The 19,951-nt window shown below is 49.7% G+C and overlaps 1 protein-coding gene across 2 annotated transcripts in view; it reads right to left on the bottom strand.

Annotated features, from left to right (window-relative positions):
- Nucleotides 1-19,951, bottom strand: part of SHTN1 (shootin 1) — a 41,774-nt gene that overhangs the window by 852 nt on the left and 20,971 nt on the right. The window contains exons 5-17 of one of the 2 annotated variants that reach the window (XM_053451356.1): nt 18,470-18,626; nt 17,970-18,067; nt 17,694-17,775; nt 16,112-16,206; nt 15,783-15,929; nt 15,135-15,288; nt 14,246-14,348; nt 13,550-13,623; nt 10,963-11,066; nt 9,865-9,918; nt 7,936-7,989; nt 7,243-7,363; nt 6,763-6,880 (exon numbers count right to left, since the gene is read on the bottom strand). In XM_053451356.1, the coding sequence (XP_053307331.1) occupies nt 6,763-6,880; nt 7,243-7,363; nt 7,936-7,989; nt 9,865-9,918; nt 10,963-11,066; nt 13,550-13,623; nt 14,246-14,348; nt 15,135-15,288; nt 15,783-15,929; nt 16,112-16,206; nt 17,694-17,775; nt 17,970-18,067; nt 18,470-18,626 (1,361 nt within the window). The remainder of the gene's footprint in view (nt 1-6,762; nt 6,881-7,242; nt 7,364-7,935; nt 7,990-9,864; nt 9,919-10,962; nt 11,067-13,549; nt 13,624-14,245; nt 14,349-15,134; nt 15,289-15,782; nt 15,930-16,111; nt 16,207-17,693; nt 17,776-17,969; nt 18,068-18,469; nt 18,627-19,951) is intronic. The other variant, XM_053451357.1, reaches the window with a different exon arrangement.

Here is a 19,951-nt window from a genome sequence, read left to right as displayed (position 1 = left end):
CTCCAGTCAGCTACACAGTCTACCCTCGTACAATAAGACCCACGCTGACACCATACAGTCACACACGCACTCTGCCACCGTACCTACACACACTCCCTCTCCCATCACCCGTGAAGCTTGCCAGCTCTCCTCCCCTGCTCCCTCTTACGGAGCCCTGTCTTCACTGCAGCTCGCACTCTCCCTCCAAGCTGGCACACTACTACTGCAGGGTCACATGATGTGTGTTACATGACCCCACGGGCCACCTCCCTACTTGGCACCTAGGTGCCCTGAGCCCGTGCCCCTGGGCCATGCAGATAGAAAGTTAAGGGGCAAGAGGCAGAACTTTAAGGTTAAAACAAAAACAAAAAAGGCCATTTCAGGAGGAGGACGCTGAGTGCTTTTACACAACTCTAGGAGCGCTGCGGCCGTTCTCTGACGTCGCATCTTATTATTTGTTTTATATAGCGCCACCGTATTCCGTAGCGCTGTACAAAGGGTATCTGCACCCTGACCACGGAAGCGGTCCCTGTAATATATAATAATTACCCTTATACCCCAACCATTCGCCCCGTATATTCTGCCCGGTGAATGATCATCAACCCGATAAAACGAAGATTCCATCCCGGTTTGACAGCGGCAGCTGTAACCTCGCTGAGCGGCTGACGGGCCGACGGCTCTTATCTGCTGTCACATTCTGCGTTTCTACCTTTCGGTGTCATAAATCACCACATTTTACGGAATCTTTCATGGGTCGCGTCTGATCAGCAAATGTCCTTTAAATCAGCGGTTCTCAACCTGTGGGTCGCAACCCCTTTGGAGGTCGAACGACCCTTTCAGAGGGGTCGCCTAAGACCATCGGAAAACACATATTTCACAATATATAATTACATAATTTTATGGTTGGGGGTCACCACAACATGAGGAACTGTATTAAAGGGTCGCGGCATTGGGAAGGTTGAGAACCACTGCTTTAAATACCTCGCCAGTCTCGTGGGGCATTTGGGGGGCCGAGCCATGAGCGGCTTCTAGGGCAATGTCTGGGAAGCGAAGCTCCACAGATCACCGTGCAGGACCGGGGGATCCCATGATAAGACCCCCTGCAGCTCAAGAACCCAACCCGGGGGCCACACAGTGAGCCCTGAGATTTATAATACATGTCGGGGGTACATGGGGTTTATACCGAAATCCCTGGAAAAGAGTGAGGGATGGAGAGGACTCCATGAGCGCGGCAGCCAAAACCCGGAAAGAAATCAGAGAGCGGCCAGAACAAGGATCGTTTAAAAATAACGGCCGGTGTCGGCCCCTCGAGGACATTCATTAAGGTAATATGAATTTAACACAAATAAAAGCCCAAAAGGCCGTCACCAGCCGGGATCAGTTTTCTGCGCGTTTCCCGCGGCGATTAGACTTCATTTAGCAGATTCTCGGATCGCCGAACGTTCTGCAGATAAAGGGAAGAGCTGAGGCTGCGCATGCAGCAGACAAACCGGCTCAAAAAGCCAACTTCTTTATGTTTCTATCTTTGAAACGTCTACAGCTGGACGATTTAACAGAGTCCTGGGGAATCGGGCTCCCGGTGGGGCGTCTGCATTAGCGCGTGGCAGCGGTCCAAGGCCGACGCGTCGGGCAAAACAATTTGAACTCTGTTTCATTTGCAATAAAAATGGACAAAAACGGCAATCATATTTACCACCTTCAAGGAGAGAAAAATGAATAAAATGTCCATGTGTCAGCGAAAGCAGCGTGCTGCGGCATTAAAGGGCCATTCAGCGGCGGCCGAGGCTTTCAGAGGCCTGCGATGGCTGCTTTGGGCGGGTTTCGGGGGCCGGTGCCAGCGCCTCGCCGGCTTTGTTCCGTTTTCTGTTCCTTTCCTCCCATTTACTTGTTATTTTTATTCGAAGACATTCTTGGGGCTAAATGTTCCCTTTTATAATAAGAAGTGTTTAAGGGCGATAAGATGAATTCTTTAACTCCTTAAGGGCAATGGGCGGTCCCACAACCCATTAAAAACAATGCATTTTGAGCCTGTACAGGTACGGGCTTTGTCATTAAGGGGTTAATCACGTTAATCAGACAGTAAGCGTCACGCAGGGTTCTGGACGCAGATCCGGACCTTATTAGTGAATGAGCAGCATTGAGATGGTTAAATGCCCCAAAGCCGGGGTAAGAAGCCCCTTACTTCTCTGCTTTAGGGTTTCAGCTCTTTTGGGCTGAATTGATCATTATAATAGAAATAAGATGCATTTTCAGAGGCTGCCCTGTTTATTTAGCCTTTAACCCTTAGCGCTCCCCCATTAGGATCAGCCACCTAATCACGCGGGCCATGTAAACCCATTAACCCTTTAGGTATTTACTGGAAATATCCATTAGCCTTGTGATTCTGATCGCATTTTCACGCTTTTTCCCAATTATTTCGGGGCATTCGGTGATCGCGCGGCAAAGAAATGCGGAAAAACTAAAAAGCCGAACTTCCTGAGGCAGCAGCTAATTCTGCTAATTTTCCTGTTAAAGGTTAATTGCGCGTCTAACGAGGACACACAAGGCCTTTCCTCGCCGAGTCTCACCCGGGGCTCCCTGCAGAGTTACTGAGATTACAGCCGAGGCAAGGAAACGAAATCCTTTAATTGTATAAAATCAGCAGATTAAGCCGGACCCTCCAAGGGGCTCATTCCGCCCCGGAAGCTGAAGATCCCGAAAGACTCAGGGGCCTCGGGAACGCTGCGCCCCCCGTAATATAATAATAGAATTACTGAGGGCCACCTGCGCTTTCTTCTTGGGGCGACACTTGAGTTTGGGGGGCAGACGTGGGGATTCCGGGCAGAACATACCGAATCACCCCAGCTCCCCCCCCATCCCCCGCAAAACATATCAAATTACCCCATCCCCTGCAGAACATACCAAATTACCCCAAACTCCAATTTATATATCGCCCTCATACTCCGCAGCGCTGTACAATGTGTGTTATTATTTATATATCGCCGTCATACTCCGCAGTGCTGTACAATGTGTGTTATTATTATTTATATATCGCCGTCATACTCCGCAGCACTGTACAATGTGTTATTATTATTTATATATCGCCGTCATACTCCGCAGCACTGTACAATGTGTGTTATTATTCTTTATATATCGCTGTCATACTCCGCAGCGCTGTACAATGTGTGTTATTATTATTATTTATATATCGCCGTCATACTCCGCAGCGCTGTACAATGTGTTATTATTATTATTTATATATCGCCGTCATACTCCGCAGCGCTGTACAATGTGTGTTATTATTATTATTTATATATCGCTCTCATACTCCGCAGCGCTGTACAATGTGTTATTATTATTATTTATATATCGCCGTCATACTCCGCAGCGCTGTACAATGAGTGTTATTATTATTTATATATCGCCGTCATACTCCGCAGCGCTGTACAATGTGTGTTATTATTTATATATCGCCCTCATACTCCGCAGCGCTGTACAATGTGTGTTATTATTATTTATATATCGCCGTCATACTCCGCAGCGCTGTACAATGTGTTATTATTATTATTTATATATCGCCGTCATACTCCGCAGCGCTGTACAATGTGTTATTATTATTTATATATCGCCGTCATACTCCGCAGCGCTGTACAATGTGTGTTATTATTTATATATCGCCGTCATACTCCGCAGCGCTGTACAATGTGTTATTATTATTTATATATCGCCGTCATACTCCGCAGCGCTGTACAATGTGTTATTATTATTTATATATCGCCGTCATACTCCGCAGCGCTGTACAATGTGTGTTATTATTATTTATATATCGCCGTCATACTCCGCAGCACTGTACAATGTGTGTTATTATTATTTATATATCGCCGTCATACTCCGCAGCGCTGTACAATGTGTGTTATTATTATTTATATATCGCCGTCATACTCCGCAGCGCTGTACAATGTGTTATTATTATTTATATATCGCCGTCATACTCCGCAGCGCTGTACAATGTGTGTTATTATTATTTATATATCGCCGTCATACTCCGCAGCACTGTACAATGTGTGTTATTATTATTTATATATCGCCGTCATACTCCGCAGCGCTGTACAATGTGTTATTATTTATATATCGCCGTCATACTCCGCAGCACTGTACAATGTGTCATCGTGCAAATCGAAACAAAAAATAATATCTGATCAGCAAAATTCAACTCTAATTTACTAAACAAGCCCTGCGTGGCTGTAAAACCCGCGTCTTCCCCTAAACGATTAGCCCATTACGGCTCCAAGGCAGTAGCGTAGAGTCTTCCATACATACCACCTGCCCTGAATCAGAGTTAAAATTCCCATCATCAGCTCGTTTTGTTTCTTCTGCCGCCGGATTGCGTTCATTTGGTTCGTTATTTGGGGGTTTTCTGTTTCTTATCTTAACTTTAGATCAAAGCAGCAAATTAGACGTTTTCTTTTTTTGATTGTAGCTTTAAGGATAAAATCAGCCCAAAGCATCTCTTTTTATGTATTTTTTAAGGTTGTCATTCAATTTGTGAAGCTTTTATTGCACGTTAAGAACTGCGACTGCGGCAGAAAGAATTCGGCGCGTCCCGCAGACCTTGGCGAGCCAATTATTCCCTTTCTTGAGGAAAATGCAATTCCACTTTGTTTTCTTTTTTCTGCACCAGAACAAAAAGCAGACAAAAGGTGATCGCGGCCGCCGCGCGTCTCCACGAAGGTTATCTGTTTTTAACCTGAAATCCCCATGTGCCGAAAAATAGATATTTGCAGAGAAACACAAAATTACAAGAAAGTTCTAATTTCTCGCAAACCGGCAGAAAAAACGAGTTTATTAAGTGACATTATTAACAAATCAAGGATTTTTCGGCGCAGCGAATGAGGCGTCTGCCGCGGATCTGCCGCCATTTAATACGAAGGAAATAACTAGAAAATATTAAATATTATCTGTAATAATAATAATATCCGTTATTAACCAGTCGATGGCCGCAGAAATGTCACTCCGAGCTACAATCTCTGGGATGGTAATAAATTGTTGGTCCACCTGGTGTGTGGGGGGGGGGGGGGCGTCATTTTTCAATAAATCTCAACATTTAAACATGAAAAAAAGAGCAAAATGCAGCAAGCCGGGGAGCGAAGCGTCAATAAACACAAGCGCTGCTTTTATCTCCTCGGCGCGTGAAAAACGCGTTACCCGGGAACGGTGCGTCGAGCGGAAGGCCTGGAAACGCAGCCAAAGCCCGACGCGTTCCGCAGCCCCTCGGAAATCAAAGCTGTAATTAAACGTCTTCACGTTATTCGGCTGAACCGCTGATTACCGGAGGATCCGCCATTCAATGACTCGGGAAAGGGAATCCTCCGGCATAGGGGGTCCGCATCGTAACCTCATACATTTTAGGCAATTTTTTTTTAGACGATCAGAACAGACCCCTGAAATCTGCATCTAAAATCAATGAACGCACCATGTGATTAACAAATTAACCCTTTCATTGTCAGATTAAACACTTACAGATTAGTGCAGTTCACACAGCACAAGGGAAACCTGGATTTATATTGAACAAAATAAAAAAAGGTGCCCGCATTGCAAGGGTTATTCTTACAACCCCAATTTACTGTCCCCCCGACCCCCCCCCCCCGCTACAAAAGTATTCCTAGAACTAAAACATCTCCCGGCACAAAAACCCGGACTTTCCATCGCTGGCAAACACCCCAAAAACAGATCAAAGGGGGAAAGTGGAAACAAACAGACAGAGGAACAGACAGACAGACATTCAGAGGAACATCCAGACAGGCAGACAGACAGAGGAACAGACAGACAGACAGAGGAGCAGACAGACAGAGGAACATACAGGCAGGCAGACAGACAGACAGAGGAGCAGACAGGCAGACAGAGGAGCAGACAGGCAGACATTCAGAGGAACATCCAGGCAGGCAGGCAGACAGACAGAGGAACAGACAGAGACAGAGGAACAGACAGGCAGAGAGAGGAGCAGACAGGCAGACAGAGGAACAGACAGGCAGACATTCAGAGGAACAGACAGACAGGCAGACAGAAATTGTAACGCAATATAGGGAGATTCAGAAAGAACCCTTGCAATGCCTGCACCTATTTAATGATTTGGCCTAATGCCTTCCGGGGGCTTCTGACTCCTGGGGCTAAATGATGGGAGCCGCACGCAGCAGTTTAACCCTCGCCTCACATTCACTTTTTGTGTTATTTACAGTCACATACATGGGCCACGTGTGCGATCTACATGTATGAACAGCCACGTCGTTGGCACGATATAGTAAGTGGGGGGCTTTTCCTTCACGTTTGGCATTTATGGAAAGTTTTTCCTGTATATTTTCAAATACATCGCGTGACGCATCATTTACCCCAAACCGGGTAACTATGAATATATATGCTGCAGAGTGAGCTCTTTAGAAGATTGTCACCAAAATGTATGATCTCCAGCACTGAAAGAGTTAAAGCTTAAAGCGCTAACGATTTCTATATAAATGTAGTGAGATTCCCTTTATATATCTGGAGACTCCAGCAGCGGCTGTAATCGCTTCATTAACAGTCACGGGGCCACCAGTCGCGGGGGCCACCATTCACATGCCAGCGATGGAACTTAACCAATAGTGAACGAAAGATTGTCAAGATGGCTGAAAGCCGCCTCAGCAAGGAAGAGACGGAATCTCTAGAGATTTAGAATGTAAATGTGGCTTCAGCACCCGGCCCCCGGTGGCCTGGATCTTTGTTACTTATTCAGAGATCATCTCATAAACAAACGAGTATCTTTTTACTCACTGAGACGCTGGACCTGCGCGAGGGACGTCTTCGGCGTTCCGGCTGAGCGATGGATTTGCCGTGGAGCCCAGAACCGGCATAGATTTGGACTCCAGGGTGGTCAGAGCCCCCGTCCGACCTGAAAAGAATAAAAAATAGGGTTTTTTCAATATTTAACACCTTCCAGGAGAGAGAAAAAAACAGCCAGCGGGAGACAGACGGACGTTTCATAAAGTGAAGGTTAAGAAGCCAGGATTTTGGGGGCCGTTATATATTTCAGCGGTTAATCGCAGATAACGCTGGGTTTCACCCTTGGTGTGTAGGCTTTGTGAAAGGGTTAACCCAGAACCCACTCACGGCCTCGTTCAGCGCCCCACTCACGGAATCGTTCCGCGCCCCACTCACGCCCTCGTTCCCCGCCCCACTCACGCCCTCGTTCCCCGCCCCACTCACGCCCTCGTTCCCCGCCCCACTCACCCCCTCGATCCGCACCCCACTCACTCGATGCGTCTTGCTCTGAGGTCACTTTTCTGCGCCGTAGAATGGTTTCCAGCTCGGATTCGGTGGAGGCCGCGCCGATCCCTTTCAAGGCTCTATTCCCACTGGAACTGCTCAAGGAGGTCTGCCACGCGACGTCCAGATACCCCGGCGGGCAAATACCCCGGAGGCAACAAAGAAAAAGAAAGTGCGAGTGAATGCTTTTGCCTCGGGGCCCCTGGCGGTTCCCACTTATTACAGTGCATGAACACAGTGCTGCAGGCCCCAGAAACTTCCTGTCACGTGACAGGATCAGCCAGTCAGAGAGGCTGCCGCCGGTCTCTAGAGTTCCTGTCAGGATCCGCAGCCGGCAGCCACAGGAGCAGAGATCGATTTATGTGGGATATTTCTGTATGAATGCATGTGGCTGCGCATGTATATTTATTTCGGAGGGGCCCCAACCACTTTTAATTTGCTCTGGGGCCCCACCCAGTTTTTATTTGCTCCAGGGCCCCACCCACTTTTGAGCTGCCCCCCGTCACAGCCATTATTGCTGGGTTCAGCGGCACCGAGGGATCTGGGCGGAGGAAGCTGCCGGGTTCTGCAGCATGGATGGCAGCCGCTGTACCCAATTATTCAGACCCAGCAACACTATTACTACAGTTTAACTCTTTGTGAAGATCCAGCCTCAGTGCTGACCAGATACTCGGCACTCACCATGATTCCTCGGAGCTCCTGCACGGCACTGCTGGCCGCCGGGTTTTCTTCCGCCTGAAAAAAAAAAGCAACAATAAAACGACTCTGTGCCGTCAACGGTTGATCTGAAAATGAGCGCATGCGAGGCGGCCCCTGCATAATGTATAGATAAATCAGTGACCGGCCCCTGTATAATGTATAGATAAATCAGTGACCGGCCCCTGTATAATGTATAGATAAATCAGTGACCAACCCCTGTATAATGTATAGATAAATCAGTGACCGGCCCCCTGTATAATGTATAGATAAATCAGTGACCGGCCCCCTGTATAATGTATAGATAAATCAGTGACCGGCCCCCTGTATAATGTATAGATAAATCAGTGACCGGCCCCTGTATAATGTATAGATAAATCAGTGATTGTAAAGGACGGACTGCAGGTCTGATTGTAATAGAATGACTGCTAGATAACCCTGTATGGAAGGGGCCCTTATTCCTCCCCTGATACAGAGCCCTCGCTGTCCCCCAGTTGGCCCAGTAGGTTGAGGAGATGACTCCTAATTCATCCCCCCAGTGCCTCAAAGTAACTGCTACGTAATAAATGCCCCAGGCAGGGCTCGGGGGCAAAGACCTAATAATGACGTCCGAGTTAGTTATAAGGAGTGAAGCGCGTCCAGCGGGGGGAGGGGGATAACGGCGATGGCTCCTCCGACGTCCTGCAGCGCCCCGTTGTACCCGGCTCAGTGTGATGAGAGTGCGCCTTCCCTTTATATCAGGAACTCTCTGGAGACGAGGATCTCTTTACCACTTTATGCAGCTGCCGGCCAACGGGCAGAGGTCATGTGACTCGTCGGGTAACGCTCCGCAGACCGGCACGGCCCAAAGTCCAACGTTTACTGCACCATGATTACCCCCTGGGGGGTAACTAACAGGCATCCCACACCGAACCGACGCAACCCGCCGCACCGACCTGACGGGGACCCCCCTGAACCGACGAGGCATCCCACACCGACCCGCCACACCGACCTGACGGGGACCCCCCCTGAACCGACGCGGCATCCCACACTGACCCACCGCATCTGCCTCCAACGGACCCCCTGCGGGAAGCTCGCATTCTTTTCACAAGCGAAAGAGGAGAGTGAAAAATACCTAGAAGTCGGCTAAATGGTTCACACCTCGCGCTCCCGAACAGCGCGGGGTCTTTTGTCCGCACATAAAGGAGGGTCCTCTGCGCTGAGAGCCTCTTCACTCGCCGCGGCTGCCATCGAGAGCGTCGGGGTCGCCTTCCCCTCTTGAAGCAGTTTATAGCAAATTACATCATTGTCGGGAATTCAAGGACATGTTTCCTAAATACAGCGATTGTTCTGCGAGTGGTCACAGCTTAGGGGTCCTTCACCGCGCAGGTCTGACGCCTTTGTTAGCGGACCCAGCAGATGATCCGAACGCTCTAATTGTTCACCTTCTCTCGTGGAATTTGCCACTTAGAGAAAGCCCCTGGGAAAAGTGCTGTGGGGGCGAATCCGCTAAACCGCGTCACAATGTACGGCTACAAAAGGGCGCGCAGAGCCGCCGCGTGACATTTACAGACCGGCGAGCCTCTGCCAGCCAATGAAAGAGTGCGAGAGTAGAATGTCCGAGCGCGGCTCTCCTTCCCGTCCTACGTGGACGAAACGTGTCCCTGAACTTCCCAGAAACTCTCCGATGTCAATGAAACATAAAGAAGGAGACTACATAGTACAACAAATCTACTGTGTAATGCAGCAGGTACAGCACCGGGTACAGCACCGGGTACAGCACCGCACGTCATGCTAAATGGTGATGGCAGATGGATTTCATGCAGACGCTCCACACATTGATGACGGTTTAACCCTATCAAGTGCTAGAACACAAAGCACAGCTGGCGCTGAAATGGTTAAACACGCAGCATGCACCATGCAGAGTCCCCTTACTGTGGCGTCTCCTGCACCTCCAGCAGGGGGCAGCGCGTCTTCCGAGACCTCCGGCTGATAAGAGAACAGGCGTTAAACGATGGGGACGTTATCCGGGAGCAGCCTATAGGATCTGTAGGCGCCTGTTACGGGGGGTGGGGGGCATTATGGGGGGGCTCTCGATATATTTCAGGGTAACAAACGCCATTTTGCTTAGTTACAGGTGGGATTCGTTCCGTTATTTACTAATCGAGAGCCCGGAAACTCCTCTTAATTATTTCTGATACGATCCCCACACAAAACCAACACGAGGCTCCTACGCCTGCTGCAGGGGCCATCAAGACCTCCAGGAACCTCAGGGGCCACGAAAAAGAACCTTCCCCTGAGCGAGGATTTTGGTGGGGTGCACTGATCCGCGGATACGGAATATCAGATATATATGATATATTATTATTATTATATAGTTATATTATTATTATATTTAGATATGATATATTATTATATAGGTATATTATTATATTTAGAAATATATTATATAGTTATATTATTATTATATTTAGATATGATATATTATTATATAGGTATATTATTATATTTAGATATATATTATATAGTTATATTATTATTATATTTAGATATGATATATTATTATATAGGTATATTATTATATTTAGATATATATTATATAGTTATATTATTATATTTAGATATGATATATTATTATTATTATATAGTTATATTATTATTATATTTAGATATATGATATATTATTACATATATATGATATATTATTATTATTATATAGTTATGTTATTATTATATTTAGATATGATATATTATTATTATATAGTTATATTATTATTATATTTAGATATATGATATATTATGATTATTATATAGTTATATTATTATATATAGATATGATATATTATTTTTATGGGATCTATTATATATCTATATCTCAATTATATTCATTACTAAGGGCGGCGAGAGGTCAGGGGCTGCCAGGGTTCTGCCCCGCGTTCCCCCTCCATCTCAATCACGGAAGATGCCAGGGGATAGAAGAACCTGCCCCGACAGCCCTGCCTGCGACACGCGGGGTAAGAGCCGGTTCCTGACCTTGGTCTTCATGCGATTGGCCTGCACCGGCCGCAGATGGACTCCCTTCTTAATGCGATCCATCATCTCCTCGACAGCCAGTCGCTTAACGTCCCCCAGACCGCCTGCAACAGAGAAACGCAGCGGGCAGTTACTCTCCCTGCGCGCAGCACACGGGGCAAATCAGGAACACACTGAACGGGGGGGGGGGATTTTGGGAACCGACTGAACGGGGGGGGGATCAGGAACCGGCTGAACGGGGGGTGGAGGGATCAGGAACCGACTGAACGGGGGGGGAATCAGGAACCGACTAAACGGGGGGGATCAGGAACCGACTGAACAAAGGGGGGGCAAATCAGGAATAGAATGAACAGGGGGGGGAATGGAACCGACTGAACGGGGAGGGATCAGGAACCGACTGAACGGGGGAGGGATCAGGAACCGACTGAACGGGGAGGGATCAGGAACAGACTGAACGGGAGGGGGGGTCAAGTCACGAAATGACTGAACGGGAGGGGGGGGGTCTGAATCATTAGCCAACTGAACGGGGCAAACCTGGGAACATCTGCCTAGAATGAAACGTGGCTCCTGCGGCACAGATGGACTCCTTATTGTCGCCCGGGTCATCCCGCCACGCCACGCCCGCCTATGGCAAACGTTTGCATGCAGCAGGGGGCGCTAGACACCCGGCCCTGTTACTATACACGTGATGTTACATGTCATACATGTTCTTCCAGGAACTACCTCCACCCCACCGGCCGCACACGTACCAGTCAGGGAAAGCTTTGTTACTGCGCTACTACTCTCAGCGCACTCAGCAAGCCAATGACTGCTAAACATCCAGTGGGGAGCGATGGAGCCGAGTCCTGCTCCAGTACCCGCTGCATGCCCCTTTTTGCAGATTTTTTTTTTGGCTGTTTTTTTAGTTCCTGAACGTTTCTTTTTGAGTCCGCGGCCCCTAAGCGGCGGAGTCTGAAACGGCTCGGGTAAAGAATGAAACGCGAGGAGCTGACAGCCTGCGCGACCGGCGCCCTCAGCACGGAAAACCCAAAAGCCAACTTTCTGCGGGGCGAAAACGAGAAACCCTGCCCTCCCGATATACCCCCCCAGGCATCTCACCCCCTCCAACTGACCCTTACCCGGAGATGGATGGGAGGGGCAGAATGTCGGGGGCTGGGGGAAATGGGCGCATTGTCATGGTTTTTGGGCTTAATGGGCAGGTTCTCACTGGGGGCAAAGGGGCACCTTCCACGGGGCGCAGGTTTTAACTTATACTCCATGCTTAAGAAAAAATGATAATAATGACAAACAACAAAACCCCCCAATAATAAAAATAATAATAACAATGACACAAAAGGCTGAAAAGCGCAGAGAATAGAGTCAGCTTCTCGCAGACTGCGCAGAACGAACACAGCGGCAAATCTGCTCCCGCATTTAATGCGTCTGCATTGTCAGAAGTGAGTGACTCCATAATGGGCGCCTGATGTTTAACGCGCCGCGCATGAGCGCCATTTCCGCAGGGAACCAATTCATCCCCCGGGGAAAATGTTCCATTTACAATACGGACAAAACACTAAAAAAAAAACAAGCGCGTCGCTATTGTTTAAAAAGCGAAGAATCGGGGCTTTCAGGCTGAATTAAAATAAACATTTAAAATATTGCGCTAACACCCCTCCCCCGCCTGGGACTGACAGAATAAAAAGCTGAATCCGGAACAAAAATGGGAATTACTAAACGCGGCCTCAACGGCAGAACGATCCGAGCGGCCACTCAGAACCGGTCCGAAGCATTCCGGGTTCCTCGGGTCGCAGCCCCGGCCAGCGCATCGATATAAAGCAAATTTAACATGTTTTATATATAAAGAGAGCTTATTATCGAATGAAAGGGAGGGGTCTGCGCACGAAAGGGAGGGGTCTGCGCACGAAAGGGAGGAGTCCGCGCACGAAAGGGCGCAACAAGTAACCCATAATATGCCACCTGAATCTAGAAACCTAACTCCACCTGCAGCCAGTGACCCCTCCCACCCGCAGCCAGTGACCCCTCCCTCCCACCCGCAGCCAGTGACCCCTCCCTCCCACCCGCAGCCAGTGACCCCTCTCACCCGCAGCCAGTGACCCCTCCCACCCAAGGTCTATAAATATAAATCCTTCCAGGAAATTATTTTGCTCGATTTCACAGATAAACGCAACAAAAATACTAATTCCCTCTCGTCCCGTGGAGAGTCTGCACCCCAAGTGTCTGCACCCCGAGTGTCTGCACCCCTGCCCCGCTCCCACTCTCTGGAACCCCCCAGCACGGTTGTCACCTGTGCAGAGGAGCTTACAATCTATTCCCCTAATACTCTTCCCCACCTTTCTCCCAGTCCTGATGCCCCCAGGTGAACCATCAGACCACCCCAGGCCAAACTGCCCCCTCTTGCTCGGTCTCTTCCACAGCCTGCCAATAGATTGTAAGCCCACAGGGCCAGAGTCCTCAGACATAAACGTTACTGGGGGACGCACTGACCCCCAAATACCCAGAAAGACCCTCCATCGGGGGGGGGTTACAGAATACCTGATACTAAAACATGTAATGAGACGGAACAGCCCCCGTCTGCAGTAGTTCTTACCAGAGCCGGGCTGGGGGGAAGCCTCCTTTTTTGCATTCACGCTGGGCTTCTTCCGAATCATCGAGATGAAAGATCTGAAAGAGAAGAGCGGACATCGGGGGGGTCTGTACAGACGTGTGCACGCACATATAACACGCGGAACTAAATACACACACGTATGTATAGTGTAACGGGCACACGTATATACTGTAACACGTTTCTAAATGCCGTGAAATCTTTAAAATATCGATAATATGCACATGTATGGCGTAACATGCACACGTATATTCTGTAACATGCACACGTATATTCTGTAACATGCGTGTACATGGCATGTAATGTTCTATATATATATATATATATATATATATATTATACACATGTATAGTGTAACATGCACACGTATAAACTGTAACACACATGTACATGGTGTGAAATGTTCTATATAATATGCACACGTATGGCGGAACGTGCACACGTATATCCTGTAACAAGCGTGTACATGGCGTGTATGTTATATATATATATACACACACATATATAGTATGCACACGTATGGCGTAACGCGCATACATATACACTGTGACATGTTCTATATATATATCTATATATGTTATATGCACACGTGAGACGACAGCCGGGGATCATTAGTAAGTAGCTGATTAATACTACTCGTTAACCCTTTCTCTGCTGTGTCACTGGGCTGGTTATCCTTACTGGATAGCGTTGGGCGGTGTTGGTGGTGGTGGAGGCGGGGGTGGTGGTGGCGGCGGAGGAGTCGGGTTCTCTGCTTGCTGCACCCGTTTCTGGAGCTCGTCCACTGCAGGAAAACAACGAGGGAGCGTTAGGAAAGCCGCGACGCGTATGTTCGGCGGATAACGGCCGCTTGGTGCCACAACTCCCACCACTCACATGCCGACGAGTTCACCTAATACATCATTACGAGCTGCTGATGGCTCCTGCTACACACTGAATGGTGCGATGGTGAGGGGCAAACGGGCACTAATTACCCGCCCGACAGCTGCCTCTCCCGACGAGCCGCCTCACCTCTTAATGAACAAAATATTGATCAGGTTCGGCACTTCTATGAAAAGGAAGATCTCCCATTAACAGCCGCCCTGCCGAGAGGGTAATAATGGCGTCTTCAGAAATACTTTATTAAAAAGGATTCAAGGATCGCAGCCATTAACGGCAGAAAGCAGAGGGCTCTCTGCGCTCCGGGGTCTTACCGCGCCGCCCGAGTGCGGGGGGATTTATCCACTATCTGTACAGACAGCGTCGGGCTGAAACGGTTCGCAGATCAGCGGCTGCTTTTTAACCCCTCGCTGCACTCCTTTACTGCCCGACAGCCCCAACGGGGGTAAATCCAACGGGCAAAGTGTGCACAGAATCAACGACAGACGCCGATGCCAGGTTTCATAGAGGGAGCCTAACACCCCCAGCCCACCGCTCAGGGGAACAAACGAGGCAAAAACAACCCAAAGTCTCCCGTAGTCGTGGCCCATAGTGAAGGATTGTAAGTGCTACACGGCTAGCGATGAGCATGCGCAGGTTTAACAGTCACGGCGGGGTATTTACAGACCTACCCCCCCAGCGGGGCTCCTACCCGTGTGTCTGAGGGCCCGGACGGCGGACTCGGACGCCGACCACTTTGTTTCCAGATCCTTCCTCTCTTCTTCCAGGAGCTCCAGCTGCTTCTTAAGGCTTCGGATCTCCTTCCGCAGTCTGTCCTCCTCCAGCTGCTCCTCCAATGCCAACATCTGCCGAGACATCAGAAGTAATCGGAGCTCCGGATCGCGGCACACGGCTCGCGGCGCATGGCACACGGCACACGATACACGGCACGCAGCACATGGCTCATGTCATGCGACAAACGGCACGCAACACACAGCACAGGATGCTCGGCACGCAGCACAGGATGCATGGCACAGGATGCGCGGCACGCGGCACAGGATATGCGGCACAGGATATGCGGCACACGGCACAGGATATGCGGCACGCGGCACGTCAGAACTTCAATCCAGTGAGTTTCATTTGGTCGCCGGCCGTGAAACATTAAGAGAATTGGTAAACAGAAAATCATCGGGTGAAATGACTGCAGTTCTACATCATCCACCTCGTACTTTATGAACAACGACTCGCATACGACGGGCGGGTACCGTGCGGGGGACCTCCGTGCATGCGCGGGCGCCGGTACCTCACACTCGGTATCAGTAAACGTACTCCGCACGGCAGACGCCGGGATCCGGCTCACCTTCTGCTGATGGCGGATCCTTTCTTCCTCCAGCGACTGAGTTAGCTTCGCGTTCTCCTGTAGCGCCTGCGCGAGTTGCTCTCCGGGCGCGCAGGTCTGCAGGAGCAGCTGGCTCTGTCGCTTTAATTTGTTTTGTTCGATGTACATCTAAAAAAAAACATAGTAAGTTGATGGTGAGACCTGCGGAGCTTCCCTCGTAGCCCCCGGTATCCAGAACGGGCAACAGCGGGTGAGGGGGTGAAATTCACAGGTGCTTCGCGGTACGTGTATGGTTTGCGTGTTGGTAGCGGTGCATGCGCAGCCCGCAGGAGAAACATGAGTGATCCTACCTCGTGGGCCAGCGACTCGGCCTTCTCACGCAGGTCCTTCTCCATCTCCAGACTGCTCTGTAACTCTTCGTATTCTTCCACGGCCATCACCGACACTGCCAAGAAAAGCCGGGGTCACCACCTGTCTGCCGACGGCTAGAACGCACCCCCCGGGGACACCGGCGTCCCGACGGGGAGCTGTCCCACCGGCACAGGCATCCGACACAAGGACACGCACCGCCGTCCAGCGAGGCCCCTCCCTAAGGACATACATGCATGCGCGGGGGCCGGAAGCCCAACGTTTCTATCACGAGAAACTACCTGTCTGACCCCATCATTAACCCCTCTCACCCCAGCCCCATCATTAACCCCTCTCACCCCAGCCCCATCATTAACCCCTCTCACCCCAGCCCCATCATTAACTCCTCTCACCCCAGCCCATTTCCCTGTCTGGAAGGGCTGTTGTATGATGCGGATTACGTGGCCCGCACCGCGTGTCAATTGCCCAGCGTTGGGGTTCTTTCTAATGCATGGAAATATTCAGTTCTACTGAGTTTGGAACTTTTTCAATCAAAATTATTTTAACAATTTGCATGAATGGTCCGCCGGTTGCTATGGCGATGAGAGAAAACATTCAAAACCTTTCTCCAGAATCACTTTTTGTATGTAACCCCTGCTGGATCCACTGCTTTTCACGTTGTAAACACTGTTTAGGTGACATGGGCCAATAGAAGCCCCCCGGCCAGGGGTCACTACGGAACAATCTAGCTATCTATTCTGTTCCGACGAGCATTGTCATCAGGTAGTTGCCCTCCTCCGGGGCAGGCCCAGCTTGTTGTTGTGCGCATGCAGACGCTCGTTAGGGTAAATGTAGTGCAATTAGCGTAAGTTTCTAATCCTATTAAGCGATGAACTGCTTTACCCCGCGCTGTAAACAGACCCTCCTCTCCCTGCCAACGAGCCGCGCCGCTCGCTCATTATCATCAGGAAGCGGTTAAGCCGCCGCCGCTGATCCCGCCGCCCATTAATATTCATGGACTCCTCGTTTTCAATGGGGTTTAATTGCCAATCAAAGGGAAGGCAATTAGCAGGAGCGGCAATTCAGGTCTCTTGTTGGCAAACAAGTTGGCGGCGACGCTCGGTGAAGCCCTTTAACTCTCAAGGAGCACGGGGGCAGGTGTGCGCGCCGGCAGCTGATTACACGGATTCAATGACGGCCTCGCGTTTCTTGGCAACCACCGGACCGCCGAGTGTAACATTTCACAATCAATTCACTCATTTATTTGATGAAATCACAAGGAAAAGCGAAAACAAACTACAACGTCTGTGTTTAGGGTAATGGGAGTTGCAGTCTGGTGGGCCACGGCTTGCATTACACCTCAGTGTTCAAGGTAGCCATATGTCTAGCCCGTGCATGTTTAAATTCCTTCACTGTACTAGCCTTTACCACCTCTGCTGGGAGGCTGTTACCTACCACCCTCTCAGAAAAGTAAAACTTCCTTCCATCCTTTGCTCCCAGCATTCTCAGCCGTGACGCCCTGATAGCATCCAAAGTTTTGCTGTATTACGCAGCGCACACGCAGCGCACACGCGACATCGTTACCTCGGTTCAGTTTCTGCAGGAGCTTCCGCTGGTCGCAAACCTCCTTGTTCAGGGAGACGTTCTGCTTTCGGGTGACGTTTACCTGAAAAATAAAAGACCCCAAAAATAAAAAACCCTAACCCAAAAAAATAAAACGGCAAAGCCTTCATTAACCCCCCTACATTAACCCTTCGACGCCAGCCAGGGGGGGTGGGGGGAGCTAAGCTACTAGGAAGCTGATGTATTGAGGGGTATTGGAGGGCTGTTTTTTTTTTATTTGGGGGGCATCCACCGTACCTCTTCCATGAGATCCAGCAGTTTGGCGCGCAGGCTCTCCAGCTCGCTCTCCAGGACTCGCTTTTCTTCGTTGGCGGCCAGTGTTTGCTCTTGAAGTTCTGCAGAGACAGAATGGCGCATGTTTTTGGGGTTAGGACATGTTGGAACAGAGCATTTCCGACATACTGATCACGTGTCACTTGCCTCTGGCACAAAGGGTTAAAAACTGAGACAAAAGCGGAATGACGGCTCGCTTCTGGACATTTTTATTTAAGCCGAAGCGCTCTGATCTAGCAGGCATCTGGAATATGTGCCAAAAAGGCACTTCATTGCTCTGTTAGCCCACGCACCTGCCCAGCGGGGGGGGGGATTTGGGGGGATGTGCCGCGCACCGTACATACCGGCCACGTTTTCAGAACCGATTAGAGCGCTCCTTCTCGCGAACAATCTCCTCCCGAGTGATCCTCCTGTCACTCCCAACACCCTCAGGCAGCCCTGAGCTCTTTTTACCCCGTCCCTACCTTTAATCCTGCGCTGACACTGAAGCGACGCGCAAACAGCGGCCTCACACGCCGAATCGTCCTCGTCCAGGTCGATCTCCTCTGTGATGACGTCGGGGCCCAGCTTGGCCACGTACAGCATGCTGATCCGCTTCAGGGTCTTATTCTCTTTGTTTAACTAAAACAAGGAAATTGAGAGAAAAAAAATACAGAAATTGAGCATAAAAAAAAAATTCTCTGGTCCGCAAAGAACAGTCATCCGTCTGTCCGTCTGTCCGCCTTTAAATGTCACAGAGTCCGAAACAAAGAAAAACGACAATGAACAGCGAACTCTCTACCCTCCCGAAACGCGGAGTAATACGGACCACAATGACCAGGGGCCGCTCCCTCCCCGTCCATGCCCACAGACTCAGATCCGTCTCATTACGAGACAGCAGGGGACGTCTCGACCCAACGGGCCGGACGGACAGAAAAAGCACAGAACCACAGAGGTGAGGAGCGGCAGAAGATTTCGGGGCGCAATCTCCGGTGAAAAATGGAGTCTGTGTGGCACGTAAAAAGTTACTTTCACGGTTTTTACGTGTAAATAAAATCCTCCGCTTCGGTCTCTGCTCTAAGCGGAGGGAAGTTTTGGGAGCTCCTCCGGCTTACACCCCACATACCCCACCAGAATTGCCCCATATGGGGTCTATAGCTATAGGTCTGTCTGGGGATAAGACAAACGGCCGGCCTCCTGTGCCGGCGGACTGGATGTAGACATTGTAACGGCCGCGCATGGGCTCGCGAGGTCGGTCCGTGATGAATGGAGCCTCTGTTACTCCCACTGGCTGCAGGGAACATTCCCGGCGGGTTAATCAGGCCGCCGGATCGCTGCTGAGGCGAACGGGAGGGTTAGAGCCCCAGCAAGAACTCAAATGGATCAAAAGAGACGGAAGAACCACAACGAGGATTTTAACCAAAAGCTATTTATTTACAGTTATTTCTGCGAAGGGATCAAAAAATCCTAAAAAAATCTGGATCTAGTGAGATAAAAACAGTTATTTATGAAAAGGGACCCCCCCCCGACTCAGCAAATTGAGTGATTTAGACGTTAAAAGACTTTCTCAGTAAAATGCTCAGCATACAGTCCCGGACGAGGCCTCAAACGTTCTACCTTCCACCCGCCCCAAAGTGCTGGGTCTGGGCCCTGGCCCCGCCCCTAACGCACTGAATCTGGGCCCTGGTTCCGCCTCTAAAGTGTTGGATCTGGGCCCTGGTTCCGCCCCAAAGTATTGTATGGGCCCTAGTCCCGCCCCCATGCCCCAGCAGAGTCTATCAGACGATCCTGGGGACTTCTGAGAAATATGGGAAGTTTCTCCCCGTAACGACTACGAGGGATTTATCTCCCGCGGGTCTGTGTGTAAAGGGGCCGACCAGGGCCAGAGAGTTAAAAATGATCCTTTAACATAACTTTGAGAGAAAGCCTGCGCTGTATATAATGGGAAATAATAATAATATATATAC

The sequence above is a fragment of the Spea bombifrons genome, chromosome 11 (assembly GCF_027358695.1).
Source record: "Spea bombifrons isolate aSpeBom1 chromosome 11, aSpeBom1.2.pri, whole genome shotgun sequence".
Classification (NCBI taxonomy): domain Eukaryota; kingdom Metazoa; phylum Chordata; class Amphibia; order Anura; family Pelobatidae; genus Spea; species Spea bombifrons.
This window is presented reverse-complemented; position numbering and strand designations above follow the sequence as displayed.